General features: G+C 33.8%; 1 protein-coding gene across 1 annotated transcript; it reads right to left on the reverse strand.

Annotated features, from left to right (window-relative positions):
• Nucleotides 1-945: 945 nt before the first annotated feature.
• On the reverse strand, nt 946-17,590 carry LOC112053292 (forkhead box protein I2). Its single transcript, XM_024092678.2, has 6 exons — nt 17,018-17,590; nt 13,735-13,858; nt 13,211-13,357; nt 10,404-10,569; nt 9,980-10,057; nt 946-9,023 (listed from the first exon to the last, which is right to left on the reverse strand). The coding sequence occupies exons 1-6, from the start codon at nt 17,209-17,211 to the stop codon at nt 8,806-8,808; spliced, it is 927 nt and encodes a 308-aa protein (XP_023948446.1). The 5' UTR covers nt 17,212-17,590; the 3' UTR covers nt 946-8,805.
• Nucleotides 17,591-17,619: the final 29 nt, after the last annotated feature.

Here is a 17,619-nt window from a genome sequence, read left to right on the forward strand (position 1 = left end):
TAGCCATGTGCGTTCTTTTTAGGGTTCCGTAGTCCACAAGGAACCCTTATAGTTTCGCTATGTCCGTCCGTCCGTCCGTCCGCGGCTTAGCGCAGTGACTATAATTACTAGAAATCTGTAAATTAGCATGAGTGTGTATATTAAAATGTAAACAAAGTCATAATTATAAAAAAATCTTGAATAATAATTTTTTTAGGTTAAAATTATTAATTAAAAATTAATTATGAGTTAATTAAAAAGGTAAAGCTGTAAATAAAATAAGATATCTCAGAGTCTGTTAAAACTAGAAAGCTGTTTGGTTATATTAATTACGACTATAAAGTAGAAAAAAAGAAAATTCAAGAAAATGTTGTTTTTGGGGTTCTTTCCTACATGCAAAGTGAGGATGAATTTTTTATCTTCTATCACATGGTGTGGGGGTTTTTATTTTTTCTTCGTTGGTCAGAGTGCGCGCCTTTAGTCTTGACGAGTGACAATGTCACACGAAAACGACGAACATTATGACGAACGTTTTTGTTCGGCTCGGCATTGTGTCTCTATTTCTCATGATAAATACAAATTATCTGTGATTTGGCCAAAAGGTATTTTATTATGAAAAAGTATTTTGAAAATACCTATTTTGCATTTAGAATTTAAAATACCAAACGCAAACCTATTTGGTATTTTGCATTTGAAATAGTAAATCTCAAAAGTATTTTGCATTTAAATTTGTATTTAAATGCGTTTTTAAAACCATTTTGTACATCTCTGATCGTTTGACACTTTCGTACGGAAGTTATTATCATTACCTACCCGGCATAGTTAAACTGTACAAGTGTCAAAGTTAGCGGATAAAAATCCTTAAATGTTACCTCCAAGAGCCGGTTGGGTATACCCACTATAAGTACTTGTACCGACACTTAAATATATGGGTATACCTTAAATAAGAAAAATAAAAACGCACAATTTGTTAAAAGTTTATATTATTGTACATCAACTATGTTTTAGAGGTAGAACATTCTACTCTTAAAGTAAACGGGTAGCGGTAAGTTACAATTAAATAATTTCAAATCGTTCGCCCGGCAATATCATCTATAGGCGGAGTGAGTGTACCCAATCAAAATAATATACATAAAACATTTAGGTAATACATTCTTGTATCTACTATGCAATGAAATGCTACTACTTAAGGGACAAATAGCTTGTTGGACCACATTTCTAAAAAAAAACATTATGCATATTCTAAGAAAATCATAATATATATGCATTATTTAGCCTTGTTTCCCTACAAAGCGGTCTTGATATCCCTATTTCCGGTACCATTCGGAATGTAGTAACATCTCACTGATACTATGTGAGAAATGAGTCTATTTTTCAGACATCCACACTAAGTGTATGAATGACTGATCGTTGCAACTGACTTCGAATTTACGACATTCACATCATATTTCGCTATTTGAATATATATATATATATATTACATAGCAGTATATTTGTTTCTTCAAATATTTCTTTGCCTGCCAAGTATTTAGTAATGTTTATTGGCCCTCGATGGTAATATCTTCTTTGGACAGTCCATAACTCCTCAATTTAGTGATTTTAATTCCTAAAACCTTTCTCAGCGAGCGAGATGTAATAAAATTTCAATATGTACTTATTTGTTTTGTGGGCTCATTTCTCACATGATCATAATAAAAAAAATCAAAAATGTACCAGCACGCGATCCAACGACGAAACAATAGAATCGTTAAAGTTGCAATGCGTACAAAAGTCGTACAACTTAATTTACAATTATTTATTTACGTAGGTATACAATGTAACGTTGAATTGGTGCATTAAAACTATCAACACATCCAATAACTCGATGCGTACAATTATGGTAAATAATATATTTTTGCCTCCATAAAAAAAAACGAAGCGATTATCACAGAAAATAAATAAATATACTTCAAAAAAATATAAACATGATGGCAACTAATATTATGCACCGAATTACGAAAAAAAACTAAATAAAACGTCCATTTTATAAAAATACATTTTCAACTAAAAATACTTACATTAAATACTGGTATTACTTTTTTTCAATTTTTTTTATTCTAAAAGTCAAAAATTGTCGAATCGAAAGATCCGGATTTCAAGAAAATAATTTTTGACATTTCGTTTAAAATTTTGTAGTGTGAGTGAACACAAAAAATTAAATAATATAATTTCAAAATTTTTTGTTACATTTTCAAAGAATCGCAAGCAAGGAATGTTAGTAATGTATGAAACAATTAACAAATCAACGTACATACTTGCTTAGATATTTGAACCTTGGACTTTGACCACAGACCACAACAGACATATCCGCGGTGTCTATCTGACGCGCGAATATCTGACATTGATCGGTGTAAGACTTTGCCTGTGAAAAAATCCATGAAAAAAATAGTCTCCTTCTGGTGATTTTCTGCTCATATTTACTTACACCCTTTCTCAATATAAAACTAATAATGGGCGTCTGTTGTAATATATAAATAATGTGTGTATTCACTTATACATTTTTATTTCTATTTAATTGCAAAACCGCAAAAAGAAATTTTGAAATTTAGGTGATGCGCCAGTTGACACCACTCTGTCAATCTAGAGCGGTTCTTTACCACTTGTATGTAATATAATATATATATTTATATTCCACTTAATAATAACTAGGTATATATCGTTCGCATTTACTTTAAAGTTCTATTTAACGAAGACCACTCGGCCGTTTGCTGTTGTAGTGCTAGCTTATCATATTAATTATTAATCGATTATATTGTTATTATACAAATAAAAAAACAATATAATTAAATACAACAGAATTTACAAAATTGGACACCAATGTCAATTCTTTGTGATTTTTGATAAATAATAAACCATATAAATTGGGCTCATCCTATATATTATATTCACATGTTGTATATTTTGTATTTCACAACAAATTGATCTTATATTAAATAATAAATATTCAATATAAACAATAATGAATTTTTACTATAATTTATAATTATTATCAATAATGATATACACTATATGACAGATCTTTGTGATAATGACAGTAAATTTTGTGTTGCCACACAAAGTAAAGGCAAGGTTATTAGTTACATTTTTATTAATTTCTACTCTTTTATGTCGCACTATATCATGATTTTTAACCAATTTCAGAAGAACACAAAAATGAATTTTCCAACGATAACAGTTGTAGTCAACCACGCGCATACGCTACCAGCACAGCACTACCACAGCCGCCGAGGCCGAGGGGTGTTCGCGATATAGAAACACATCTAATTCTGGACGACAGGACGCCGCACAAACAGCTAAGACCTATGTGACACGTGAAACAATGCCAAAAAACCACTTGTCGAATACGGCCCGCCATAAAACCCGGGTCAAAATATCCTATAAAACCTGAGAGCGTTACACTAATATGTACACACACCTTACATCGACAGTATAAGTATATAATCTAAAAATTCCTGAACACATTTTGATAAGATATGGGACTGGTTAGTCTAGCTCGACGGCGCGGCCGACTATATGGCACAGACAACATATATAGCGATACGATAATGCGTTTACATTCTATCCGATGCGATATATAAATGTCGTAGCGGATGGCGTGTTCTAAAAACAATTCCTCCTTTATTTTAATGGTTTTTCGTTATTTTCAGATAATATATTTTAAATTAATTAATTATTCTATTATGTACTTGCTCAATGCTTGAGTTTAGTGACTTGCTTAGTGAACGTTGTAAAATTCAGAAAATATAACTATGAAATATAAAAGTGTGATCGGTGTCTAATGAAACTGTCCATCATGGGACACTTATACTCCAGGTGTCGGCATTTTGAAAACTTCTTTAAAATTAAATTATTTCCAGTGTTGTAAAACAAATGATAATAATATCGGGGGATACAATTTGGTGCTATTTATATGAAAAAATTACACTACTTTGATATCTCAAGGGTTAAAGAATTGGTAAGGTTGAGTAGAGTCACAATTCACACGCATCTGGGGAGAGAACGCCTTTATTTAAGATCCTATTTATTTGTTAATATTGATTCCTATTAAATATATATATGTATTTATATTAATTATTCGTATATCGGATCGGACATAATGTAAACGCGATACAATAAACGATTTAGGCAAGTGCAAACTGAATGTTCGCTGTAGGCCGAATGTAACTAGAAGCGAATTACGTATATGTGTCGTTAAACTATACATTTATAAAACTAATATTTATATAATTATATAATTTATTACATAAATTCTTACATTGCGCCGTATTTGAGCGATTCGATGCGATAAATTAACAATCTATTTTCATGTGCGGAATTTTTCAATTCTACTTATTCCTAAATATAAAAATAATACCAGGTGTTCAATAATGTAATATAATAAATGTATTAAGACAGTCATAATCCACACGGACCTTGGATTTTATATAAAAGTTATTTTTTATTATTTATTTAAGTAAATTTTGCAATAAAGACATAAAATCTGGCCACAAAATTATTCAGTTTTGCAGCAAAATTAAACGCCCGTCCAATAGCGATATTGTTCAGTTTTTCGCACCGAATCGTCCGTTTACAGCAGCATTAAACTGAAAGCTACTTGTACACATAACGTACGCCAGGAGCACGCACAGAGATACGCTGTTACGTCATCAAGTCCCAGTCGCACAACACATCAACGGAACACCACACTAGCAATAAGTACAAATGACGTCACTCGGTAACGTCACTTTATACTACGAGCTGCTTACAATAGTTTTTGTCATTATGACTTTTTGTAACTGTCAGTCACCCACGACCGTCATTCACTTTAGCCACTCGTTTACTAAATTCTTGGGGTGTATTTTCCAAAATCGTGTGAAATAAAATCGTCCTTATTGTCGCGTGGTATGCCTTAAACAACTTTAATAATATTCGACTTGGTAACTGCAAGTCACTGTGACAAAAAGTCAAAGTAAGGAATAATGTCACATTGATTTGTTATGTCATACGAGTGTCAGTGCTCATTATCCTATGACCTCTCATTGTCATATTTGATACAGATGAGTGGTTATGTAGGGAGGTACAATATAACCATAGCACATAAGACAGATTCTATGACGTTTCCAATAACGACTTTTTTCCTATTTCAATGATTTGACCTCACAAAATATAGCCCGCATCTTTGACACCTATTATGTATCTAAGGCCCGCATACTGTCTGATAAGGATATAAGACTCAAAAGTTGCTAGTGTGATGTTACGCAAAGATTTGGTATACCTAAAGGTTTACGTTGTCCGACTTTTAGGGTGAGTTTCCAAGACAGTACCTAACTGCTGTCCCAAAAACTCACGCTTAGCGCTGTGACCCCGTACCGAGGGGGTGCGCTCTTGAATGGGTGCTCTTAATTTAGCAAATATACTGGTCGTTCTGAGATCTGTTCACAAACTGGCTATATTTACTTGGCCATTAAAAAAATACATCTCACGCCACGAATCTTAATTGAACCAATGATTTTATTCGATATACTCTTAAGCTTTATTTATAAAAAACAGTACTAAAAAGTTTTCAACACGAATTCCGTTTTCTTTCGTTTAAACAAGGCAATTTTTTTTAACAAGTTTTGTTAATTTCCTTTCTTGTTACATTTACCATTATTTTCCTTGCACTGTTCTATGAATTATAAAAAACAATAATTCATAATTTTATAATAAATAAAATTTGTTGGTAAAACTAATAAAAATATTTTAGAAAACCGTGTAACCAACTTTCGTGGTGTAAGATGTATAAGGTTTTACTCTAAGACATAATGCACTTAAAACGTATAAATAAAATTTTGTTAATCTACCTCCATTGTCTTATTTTTTTTTGTGTCATAAAATATCAAACTTTTTTTAATTACTCACATACACAGCAAATAACACTGAAATAGAAATAATCAAACTATAAATAAATATCTATTTAGTTTAACCAAAAATAGTATTTGTTCTATTTGTTGATTAAAATAACTATGTATATTAAAATCAAATGTATACCTTTATATATATGTTATTCTCAGATACTTTTCTGTAAATTAAATAAAATTATATACACATTTTATACTCTCGATGTCTAATAAAAATGTTTTCCTTTGAAGAAATTATGTTATTCAAAATTGAAATATGACTGGTTATGCACTAACACGGTTACATTTCTACATAATTATTTTTTTTGTGAATTTTTACTTGAATTGTGAATGATATGTGCTTGTTCGAAGTTAAAATATAATAAAGCTTCGATATTTAATAACTGTAGTCTGTACTTAGCAGAAATAAACAAGCTAATGTGTGTGCCAAAAGATACCAACATTTAAAGTTAGTTTTGTCCTTATATCGCTTTCTATTTCATTGCTATTGAATGTAAAAGAGAAAGATATATTTTGTTGGCGTACGTCTCGTTAGCAAAATTAATTATTAATCAATGAAGGATTTATTTTGTATCAACCGAGCTATTTACTGCAATATTTAATTTTTTCTTGAAAGATGTCAATGTACCATTCCAATGCAATGGCATTTGAATGAGTGATAAATTCAATTATAATCTCGTCGTAGAAATATAACGTGTTACGTGCTTGTTTTATTGTTATTATGATAAAGAAATTTATAACAAATTGATAAAGGGTGAGATTGTTATTAGTTCATCGAACTAATATCAAAATCTAATAATTATCTATCAAATTGATCCAATTTCACTATAATGATGATACCTTTGTTATGTAATATCCTGAATTATAAGTAAATATATAATTATCTGTATAAAAAGAAAATTAATATAAACTGAAAAAAAAAAGATTTTTTTAGTTTGTACAGCATAAGCTTTCAACGCTAACGCAGCCAACAGTAGTGTTATTTTGTATAGATATTTCGTACAACACGCAAGTACGAGCTTCAAATTCACTTCTTTCTATCTTTCTCATTCTATAGTATAGTGTTAGGCAGAGAGAGATAGAGGCGAATTGGAAACTCGCACTAGCGAGTAATAAAAACATCGTTACTGAATAACCCTACTGTTTCAAATTCATTGAAGGGTTTTGTAATAATAGCAAATACATATTTTAAATACAAAAATCATTAAAACATAATATATAACGTAGAGGTAACTACCCACTATCTATGTATTAGGTATATTATGTATATGTTGGCAGATATGTTATTCATTTACGTTACTCTGTTTTTTAAAAAAGGTTATTTTTTTCTTTTATATGTATAGTACTTTACTATTTTGTTTTAGGTACAACTTAATTTACTACGTAGACGCTATGTTACCTATATGTATGTATATAATTACAGTTGAACACACTTCCAAACTGGTCTATTTAAGTATGTCATTTGTGGAAATGTTAAGAAACCTTAATTTTTGCCCATTACATCTTCATTTAACACAGAATAAATAATATGTCAATCAACGCAGAAGTTTCAATACAACAATATTGGTGTTGCAAAAGCTACTTTAATAATATGACGATTAGGTTGAAATTTTATTGCATCCCCTACACATACCTAACTTAGTATTATAGACAGAAATTAATGGTTTATAACATAAAATTGTACAAAATATTATAACTGAATAATTTTAAATTAAATTTAAAGTTTCAATAATAACAAACACTCCTTTTTTATAAGTAACATTTCCACATGTGACAATTTTTCCAAAATTGTAAAAACCTTGTAAACTGCAAAACATGGATCAAACCAAAGATCAACCTTTTAAGATATATAACTTTCAAAATACTGGCATACATGTTACACTAAACCTACTAATATAATATAATATCGGTACGCAGTACCACTTCTAACAACAAAATCTTTACAGTCATTTACATCTATAGCCCTAGTTCTTGGGCGCCAAAATTGGCGAACCAAAGTTTATAAAAGTAAAAGGTATTCGCTCATCTATAAGCACAGGCATCATGACATCATTCCACCAAGTACAGAATCCAGAGTTTTGATCGGCGCGTGTGTTAGATGAGCGATTAGCTTTAGTCAAGTTTGTCTGTATATATTTGCGTGTTTGTCTTATTGTGGTATAGCGACGACAAACAAACGCTAAACGACTGACTACTACCAGAATAGAAATTCCATATTGCATCATTTGTGATATCGGTAGTAGAGACTGCCTTACAATTTCAAGTGAACTCGATTGGTCTGATTTCATTAACTCGAGAGAGAGAGAATTGAGAGAATTCCTTGCGTGCAAAAAGATCCCCTGAATATCACACTTGTGACGAAGTTTCCGCAAGAATGTGTGATATTGCCTATCGGCATTTTCCGAAAGAATTAGCCAGCTAACTCCATTATTTGTTTTTGACATATGTACAATGATTTAAAAAACAGTATTCAAATGATTGTAAAGTCATAAGTTTACAAGTTCATTTCACGTAGAGTGATATATTTGATAATGTTTACCTGACACCTCAACACTATCACACATTGTAAGTGATTGAAAATGAACAATACACAAACACAATGTGTTGAAGTTGAATGTATTGAGTGCCGGCTAAAAATAATTTAGACGCACTTTAATACGTTAACACAAAGGTTTCTAACCTTCGTACACATCTTGTTTAAATAGCTGTTTCGCGTATCATAGAGAATGCCTTACAAGCCAAATAACTCAACATATTTGACAATATCAGCATTAGTATTACATATTTAGTAAGTATATGTTTACAACTGTTTCGTTAAAGGATAACAATCCACATAATTCAGTTTCGTAAGAATACCGCAATACGTTCACACGTAGTGCTTGCGCTTGCGCCAGTCGCCGGGGCGGTGTTATAACGCGTGCCAGGGCGGCGTGGTGGGCAGCGCGTCGGCGCCCACGTCGTCGGCGAGCAGCGCGGGCGCGGGCGTGGGCGTGGGCGGCGTGGCGGGCGTGTCGAGCGGGCAGTCGCAGTGGTGGCGCGTGTCGAGGAAGTTGCCGTAGTCGTCCGTGAGCGCGCTGTGGCGCACCACGCACACGTGCCGCCGCGCGCCCGACCACCACCAGCTCTCTGTGCGGACGTATGTTGACAACTCTTTATAGCGACACTCGAAAGACCAATATCTGACTCGCAGAGCATGTTAGGACGTAGGTCTCAGTTATTGACATTAATCGTTAAGTCGTATTGTATCGCTATCACTGGCCAATCCATATTAACGTAGCGTGGTAGCTTAAAATCCTACCCATAAGAACGGCTTGAAATCTACTTGTAAAAGTTTACCCGGCCATGAACATGTTAATGATATACATATCTATACTTATAATAAATCTGTAGAGAGGTCAATTTGGTACTTGAAATATATTTCCAAAATAACTATCAGTGGGTGATTAGTGATCGATAATGGTGCCAAAAATGCAATTAGTAAAATTTTTGACTGTCTGTATGTTCGTTATAGAAACAAAAACTACTCAACGGATTTTAACGAATGGGTACAATTGTTCTTCTAACTCCTGGGCAGGTTATAGTATACTTTTCATCACGCTACAATCAATAGGAGCAGAGCATCAGTGAAGGCAAATGTTGGGAAATTGGGAGATGGACGGAAGCTTAAAAAATGGAGTACATTTTGTAGCTTCCGTCGCGTGTGCAGTTTTAATGGGTAGGGTAGGTGTAGGGGTAGAGTAGGGTATGATAGGGGTAGGGATAGGATAGGGGCAGGGATAGGTTACATCGACTTTCACGCGGACGAAGTCGCGGGCGTCCGCTAGTAATAAGTATATAAGGCTGTTCCTACTATGACTTTTTGAGTATTGTCGATAAATGGAAAAAACTATATTATTTAACTATATTAAGGCACTATCAGACGCCCCGCGGCTTCACCCGCGTACTTTTGTTCCCGTGTGGATACGGGTATAAAATAGGCATTTGACACTCACAAATATGGTAGATACCTACAGGGAAAAGAATTTTCAAAACCCCAAAAACTTTACGTCGTTATAATAATATATAAGAGCTGCAAGGAGTACCTCTGCTGATGTCGGCGTCCGTGATCAGCTCCTCGTTCATGAGCGCCGTCAGCGCGTCGTCGGTGTAGCGCGACTCTACTGCAGATAGATTGACAATTTAAATATAGATAGTAGATGAACAATACCTGTAATTGATACATTTGTAAATAATATAGTTAAGCCCTTGCTACACAGATTGAGATAATATTTTATATTTCTTAATATTCTACTTAACAATATGTTTTTCTTTTTGGCACAAGTTAATGGTATTGGTACCGGATTTATAACAACTCAATCAAGTTATTAATTTTGCTTAAAGTAGAACGAGAACGAAACAAACCCTAATTCAAACAGTGAATTTAATAATTTAAAATAATAAAAAAGTAAAAACAAAATATGCGAAATGAAATTGAGAAACTCGCTCTGAATTACACTCCATACTCACTGTGCTCCTGTTTGACGGTGTGCTCCTCTTTGACGACGGCGGTGGTGGGCGTCGTGGGCGTGGTAGGCGTCGTGGGCGTAGCGGGCGGCGTGGGCGCGGCGTCGATGCCGGACGCGCCCGCCTCGCCGCTGCTGTTCGAACTGCACTCCGGGCTGTATGGAGCCATCTGGAGATGGAATTATTGTGATGTTTTATTTTATATGGTATAGCCATCGATCTTATTAAAAAAGTGAATGCACAATCAGCGACCACAAAACGTCCCCACTTAATAAGTGCCAATCACAACTTCTTGGCACTCAATTCAAGTAAACACGAGTCCACCGCCTGTATATAGTTTTGTCTTTACTAGATATCAAGCATATTACCTCTACTGGGAGTAAAAAATCTAGTTTTTATTTTCCATTCGCAATGCGTATCACAAATGAGGGACTAGTCTCCGAACGGACAGACACAGGGTAGGTATTCATCCAAAAAAAAGTTCAGCATCAAAAATATAATTAGATGTATTATGATTTGATTTACTAAAATTATACATGAAAATACATTTTATGAGTATTTTATTGAGCCAAAGTTATTTTAATTATTATAGGATATGAATATGCTAATCTGTATGATTTAAAGTGTATCAAAAAATAATCAGTTAATGACTTTAGAATAGCGGACATGTACGATACTATAATATGCCTATGAGATAAGTAATTAATTGTAGGTATAGAAAATTATTGTGTATTAGTAATCTGTAGAAATGGGTCAATTAGCTTTTATTGTTTTCATTCTTCATAAAAATGAATATTACTTGTATGTTTTAAGCACAACCTATGTGACCTTTCTTGATTTAGTCCTATTGGTTATAAGATATGCTTTCCGGCATGAATTAGCCCACCATACCCAACTTTTTCATCCATCAATATAATGAGTATAAATGTATAGAAGGGTTATGCTATGTTAAACACTCTACAACCTATTATAGACTGTTTGACTGGACCTCAACTAAAAGATCTCAATAGGTTATCTTTGCTGTGGAAATGCCATGAGACGAATATCTTAGGGTCCATCGCGTGGTAGAGAGAAAAACACCAATCAAAGTCCAGGACTTGTGACTACTGGATGTAGGGTTAAGGTCATATAATTTAGCATTTCCCGAAGCTTTTAATGCAGACAAGTTTTTGATTGTTTAATTATTTATTGATCTTATTATCACTCAAGAATCAATTGGACAACTATATTAAGGACCACAAAGATATAACGATCCTCTGATAGCTTTATATGCGGGATAGTGTGGAGTAATTAATAATTATTATAATTGTAGCATAATTAATCAAGGATTTTAAAATACATTCAGTGATAGGTTTTGGATTGCAAGGGAAATACTTTCCTCATCCATAAAACCTATAAATGAATATTTATATATCTATATTAATATGAAGTAGTAAAGTTTGTGAGTTTATGAGATTGTATGGGAATCTCTGGATCTATTGAAGCATTTTTGCAATCCTTTTACCCATAGAAAGCCACATAGCCATGGGAACGGGAATGACACTGGTAAAACTGTTGAGTGTCTGCTAGTTATATTATTTGACAGCTCATAGCTGCAGCATTTATAATAAAATATCATAATGATATATTTAAAAGAAAATCCATAGCATAAAAACTCATTTAAATCTGACCTTCTTCCATTGATCAAGAGCAAGTCATCAAATATTTAGCAATATGCTCTCAGCCAAAGGCCACTTCAATAACAAACTTAGAGGTCACAAAATAGTTTCCTTTAGTAAATATAATTCAATATGCATTAAATTTTCCTTTACAATTCCTCAATATGACTGTTTCTATATTAAAATAGTGTTGTAATGTTTCATTATTTGACTAGCAAAGCACCTAAGTGGAGTATACCTATAATTCTAACTATATTAACTAAGGACATCTTGGCTTCACAGTTGACAAGGCACATTTGTTATAATAAATTTACAAAGGTCTTAGTATCCTAGTTCAGAAGATGCCAAACTTACAGAGCAAAACATGAAACATATTATGAGTATTTGTAGGTGGCATTGTCCTACTTTGTCAGTTTCTTCTCAGAGCATAGTAAGATAAATTAATTATTGGCCCACAGCCAAGTGGTGAAGGTACTTAGGCTGTGGTATCCAGGACCAGAACACACTTAAAGCAGGACATTGGTTCTAACCATGTCAGTTTCCTACATTTTGATACTATGTAAGGTATTAAACTAAAGCTATAATGTAGCTTTTTTGACGGCCTCCGTGGCGCTCGATCTTCGGCTGGGCCGATCCAGGTCTGGCTGGTGGGAGGCTTCGACCGTGGCTAGTTACCACCCTAACGACAAAGACGTACCGCCAAGCGATTTAGCGTTCCGGTACGAAGTCGTGTAGAAACCGAAAGGGGTGTGGATTTTCATCCTCCTCATAACAAGTTAGCCCGCTTCCATCTTAAACTGCATCATCACTTACCTTTTGAGATGAAATTGTAGTCAAGGGCTAACTTGTAAAGAATAAAAAAAAATGCTTTTCACTAGTGAAAAATTTTTTTTGGATCTATCTAGTAGTTTGGAGTTTATTTGTTACTGGTAACATACAAAAATACAAATCTTTTCTCTTTATAATATTATTGTAGTGTAGTTATAATATCCATATTATAAACACATAATATCCATATTATATACACACATAGATATAATTTGATAAAATTAATAATTGATTGTGCATAATAAAATTCTACAAATTAACGCCTGTTTCTAGGCAATAATGAACAAACATAGAAACACCATTCAGTCCCAGAGCATCACTCACCCGAAGGCTGCGCTTGCGACGCTGTGTGACCTCTGCCATTTTGTAGCTGCTGTCCATTGCCCAGTACGAGCCCTTGCCAGGGTCGTCCTTGCTGCGGGCCACTTTCATGAAGCACTTGTTCAGCGACAGATTGTGTCTTATCGAATTCTAAAATAAGGAAAATGGTAATTAAAATTAAATATTTAGAAAAATGCCAATTGTGAAACATTTGAACTGAACACAATTGTAAAACATTCAATAATTTGGTCTACAATGACTTATGTATTAGATTTTCTTTTGAAATTCTGTTATTCTGAAATCTTTAGATTTGAATAATTGTATTTTAGGGGCCTAAAATACCTATGCCTCTATCACAAGTGTCTCTGTCTGCTCAGAATTGTTTAATGGTGTGGTTTGTACACCAGTGAAGGGTGTAAATAATATGAACAAATCACTTGGTACTGGGTTTTTTTTTTGTAGTTATGTCATACTTGTTATTAACATATATTTGGCAAATATAGATATACTAAACAATAATCTCTTACCATCCAACCCTTCCCAGCCTCCTTGTAGTACGGGAATGCATTGCAAATATAATTATATATTTCATTGAGTGTCATCTTGCCGTTCGGAGAACTGCTGATAGCCAGTCTGATCATGCTCGCATAACTGAAAGTAAACAGAAAATCACTAGGTAAGGGTCATTTAGATTATACTGGAAAACAAGCTACTTGTCTATAAGACAATAATTAAACCAGTATGGATGTATGGAGTCCAATTGTGGGGTTCAGCATGCAACTCCAACATTAGCATTATACAAAAAGCGCAAAATTACATATTGAAATAAGTGTCGAACTCGCTGTGGTTACTACGAATAACAGAAATTCATGAACATCTAGAAATGCCAACAGTAAAAGAAGAAATAAAAACCAGTAACATCAAGTACAAAGCCAGACTCAGAAACCATCCAAATCACCTGGCTGTACAGTTAACTATACCACAGATGATTCAACTCTTGAAAAGACGGCAAATTTGATTGAAAGCCATAAATAACATTTACATGGAGCTGCTCCCACTGGGAAAGATTGCTTTTAACCGCCAAATTTACTTACAACACCTCTGCTCATAGTCTGTCGACTGATCGCACGATATATACTGTATAGGTATAAAGTATAGACTACGACACTAGCAAGTAACTTAGCTTTCTTGAGTAAAAGTATTTTCCAAATCTGTTCAGTATATAAAGAGATTACGCCCCCCCCCCCCCCTACAACTTCACACTTTAACTCTTTATAATCTATACATATAAAAATCAATGCCACTTTTCATTGTAATGGGCTCACCTTCCAAACCAAATGTTTAGGCTTTGTTTGGATTATGCAGTAAATGGTTTATGTGAAGTTTGCACAAAATCGGTCAAGCGGTTCTACAGTTATCAAATTTTTTATAACAAAAGAATTCAGGGGAAGGGGAGGAGTAGACTTGACAGGGTCCTCTAGTATTAGTATAGATGACAAATACAAAAATTGTGAATAAGCTATCTGACATTGGTTAGATGATGGTGGTGAACTCCCGGCGATATTGCAGGTGGCTTAGCAACAACAAAATGTTAATTGTAAGTTGTCACAAACAAGAAATTATAATACAGGGTGATTCGGACTTTAGTACCGATATTTTTTTTCGTGGTTCAGTATCATTAATAAAACATAAATCTACAAACAGTTCGATACATTTTATGTAATTTTTTTTTATCAATTTATGTCTCAGAAATAACAAAATAATGGACACATTACCAAACAAACTGCGCAAATGCTGGCGGCACTTTGTAAGACGCCGACAAAGAAATACCGGCCGTAGGCATATCGCTTCGGCTTCGACTGACGGGGGTGGCAGAGGTGAGGGGATCGAAATATCCCTGAGGACGCCTACCGAATTGCCGATGGGCGACCAGTGACAGACAATCTGCCGTCGCTTGCGCATTTACTATGTCGGGATTTTCAAATCGCGACTATTACGAAATGGGGCGAGTGTATTTGCTCAGCAATAAACGCCTTCATGCAGCTTGCACAATGTACGAGTGAGTGTTCCTAGGCCACGAGCCCAAGGAATCCTGAACCCCGCAGTGCCTAATGTGAGGAATAAGTGTTTTAAATAAACTAAATGAAAATTTTATTAAAACGTGCTCGGTTGTGCCTTGAAAGGAATGGACTTCATTTCGAACAATTGTTAAAATACAGTGATTAAAATTTTCAAATTAACAAAAACAAACTTAGTAAGTAGATATCATTGATTAATGTAAATATGCTGATTACAATTTTTTAAATACGCCTTTAATGCAAAAGTTTGCGTAATAATAATAATCATTTGTATTTCATTATTTCAATCGAAAGTTCATAGTTTTTATTATTATTATTACGCATGCACTTCAGGCATTATTGATGGTCCTAAGCCCAATAAAGTATGAAAAGAATATCGGTACTCAGCTCAAAAGTGACGACCTTTAATTATTATAAAAATAATAGGTATCAAACAAAAATAAAATAAACGCACAAAGGTCAACGGCCCTCGGCGCGGGCGCTCGCTAACCTACCTACCAGCTGATTTTGTAGTTGCCTATTACCTAGTACAGCGATAGGGTGACCCTCAAATTCTGTTTAAACGTAAATAACTTTAGCTAACGATAACTTTGTTATTTTTGAGTTAAAAAAAAAAGAAAAAATACGTGTTCATTAAATTTTGTTTATGTACAAAATATAAAAATATCCGTACTAAAAAAAATTTCTTCCTGTATATGGTTCTATCTATGTTTACAGGCAACAACAAAAGCTAAACCTACACCTTTCAAACATTTTTTATTTTGTAAAATTTGAGGTGTACCTTTATTACTTTGGGGTATGCAAAACAGTTAATAACTTATTCTCAGACCTACCAAATATAGTTATAAAACTTTATCAAAATTATTTATGCCATTTTGGAGGAATATGGCAACTGACATTGTGACATACTAAACTATATTTTTTTAAATAGCTAATTTTTTTAGACTTAAATATTTGTGATGAGCAATCAAAAAAAATTACCATATCTTTATACTATAAGCTCACCATACCTATTTCAGTTCAGACAGACTTACTTGAAAATTTTATAATTTAAGTATGGATTAACACTCAATGATATGAACAATATTTAAAATTAAAACTATTATTATTTAGTAGTAATATAGATTAAAATCAGAAAAAAATATAATTGAAGCTTGCTTGAGGTATATTTTTAAAAGATTCTATAAATATATAACTATTTATAATAATATAATCTCTTAAACTGAACAAAATACAAGAAATAATTTGAAATTAATAAAAAGTATTTATTTAGAATCACACATTATTTTTTATACTCAAAGTAAAATTACTCATATTTAGCATTAAATTTACCAAGCATAATGATCAATGAAGTTTATTGATAGAGTTTAGATATAAAATTAGAGTACTTTAGAGCTGAAAGATTAATGCAACATGTTGAAGTTGGTGGCTATACATTTCCCTTTTTATAAGAGCTGTTTCATCCATTGGTACATCTCACATGTCTGTACAGTTGCTGACCGACACTGAAAAGTTACAGGCCAAACTGTACTCAATAATATTGTTGTTGGAGAATTGCATTTTTAATCAAATAAATCATTGAATGCAATCAAACAAGATTTATTATGCAAGCACAATTTACTTCCAGAATACATAAGAGCAAAATAATACACAGCAAGATGAGTCATGAATAAATAATTCGAAGGTTTTGTTCTTAAGGAAAACAGTGGGTATAGCTAAGTATAGGCAGTACCTGTAGGCTGGTTTGGCGTGTTTGATTTTGTTAGTGTTCTGCGAGAGTTCGGTTTCCTTGTTGTTGTTTTCCTGCTGCAGCGACGGCGGCTGCACGTCCTCGTACAGGAAGCGCGGGATGGGGCCCAGGGGACTGTGCCGCGGGGGCCCCGGGCTGTACGCCGGGAGCCACTCCACTCCTGGCGAATCGCTCATTGTTCCTCATACAACGCACTTTCTACACCGACTCTATCGCAAATCCATGTCTCAATGTTACACACCGAAAAAAACTCGAAACGCACCGCGGAGCCCTTGTGACGATGTCTTGTGGGCGTCGAAATCACTCGCTACCTTTTATGAAGATGATTTCTGATTTTCATTGTAAAACATCAATTATATATCCTTGGAGTGTCGGCAGAAATCGCTCACACAATTTGCGAAACTCAGTGCGAACAAACCGAAATTAGGACAAGAAGTAGCTTTAGACATCAATGAAACATGAAAAAGAACGTAAAACATTAAAGAAAACGTAATTTTTCAGAAAATGAAATTATTATGACATTTGAGGCGCCTACAACAAGGAAAATGGCGGCTGACAGATAAAAAACGAAATTACAACTATAA

Source organism: Bicyclus anynana, chromosome 14 (genome assembly GCF_947172395.1).
Source record: "Bicyclus anynana chromosome 14, ilBicAnyn1.1, whole genome shotgun sequence".
In the NCBI taxonomy this organism is placed as follows: domain Eukaryota; kingdom Metazoa; phylum Arthropoda; class Insecta; order Lepidoptera; family Nymphalidae; genus Bicyclus; species Bicyclus anynana.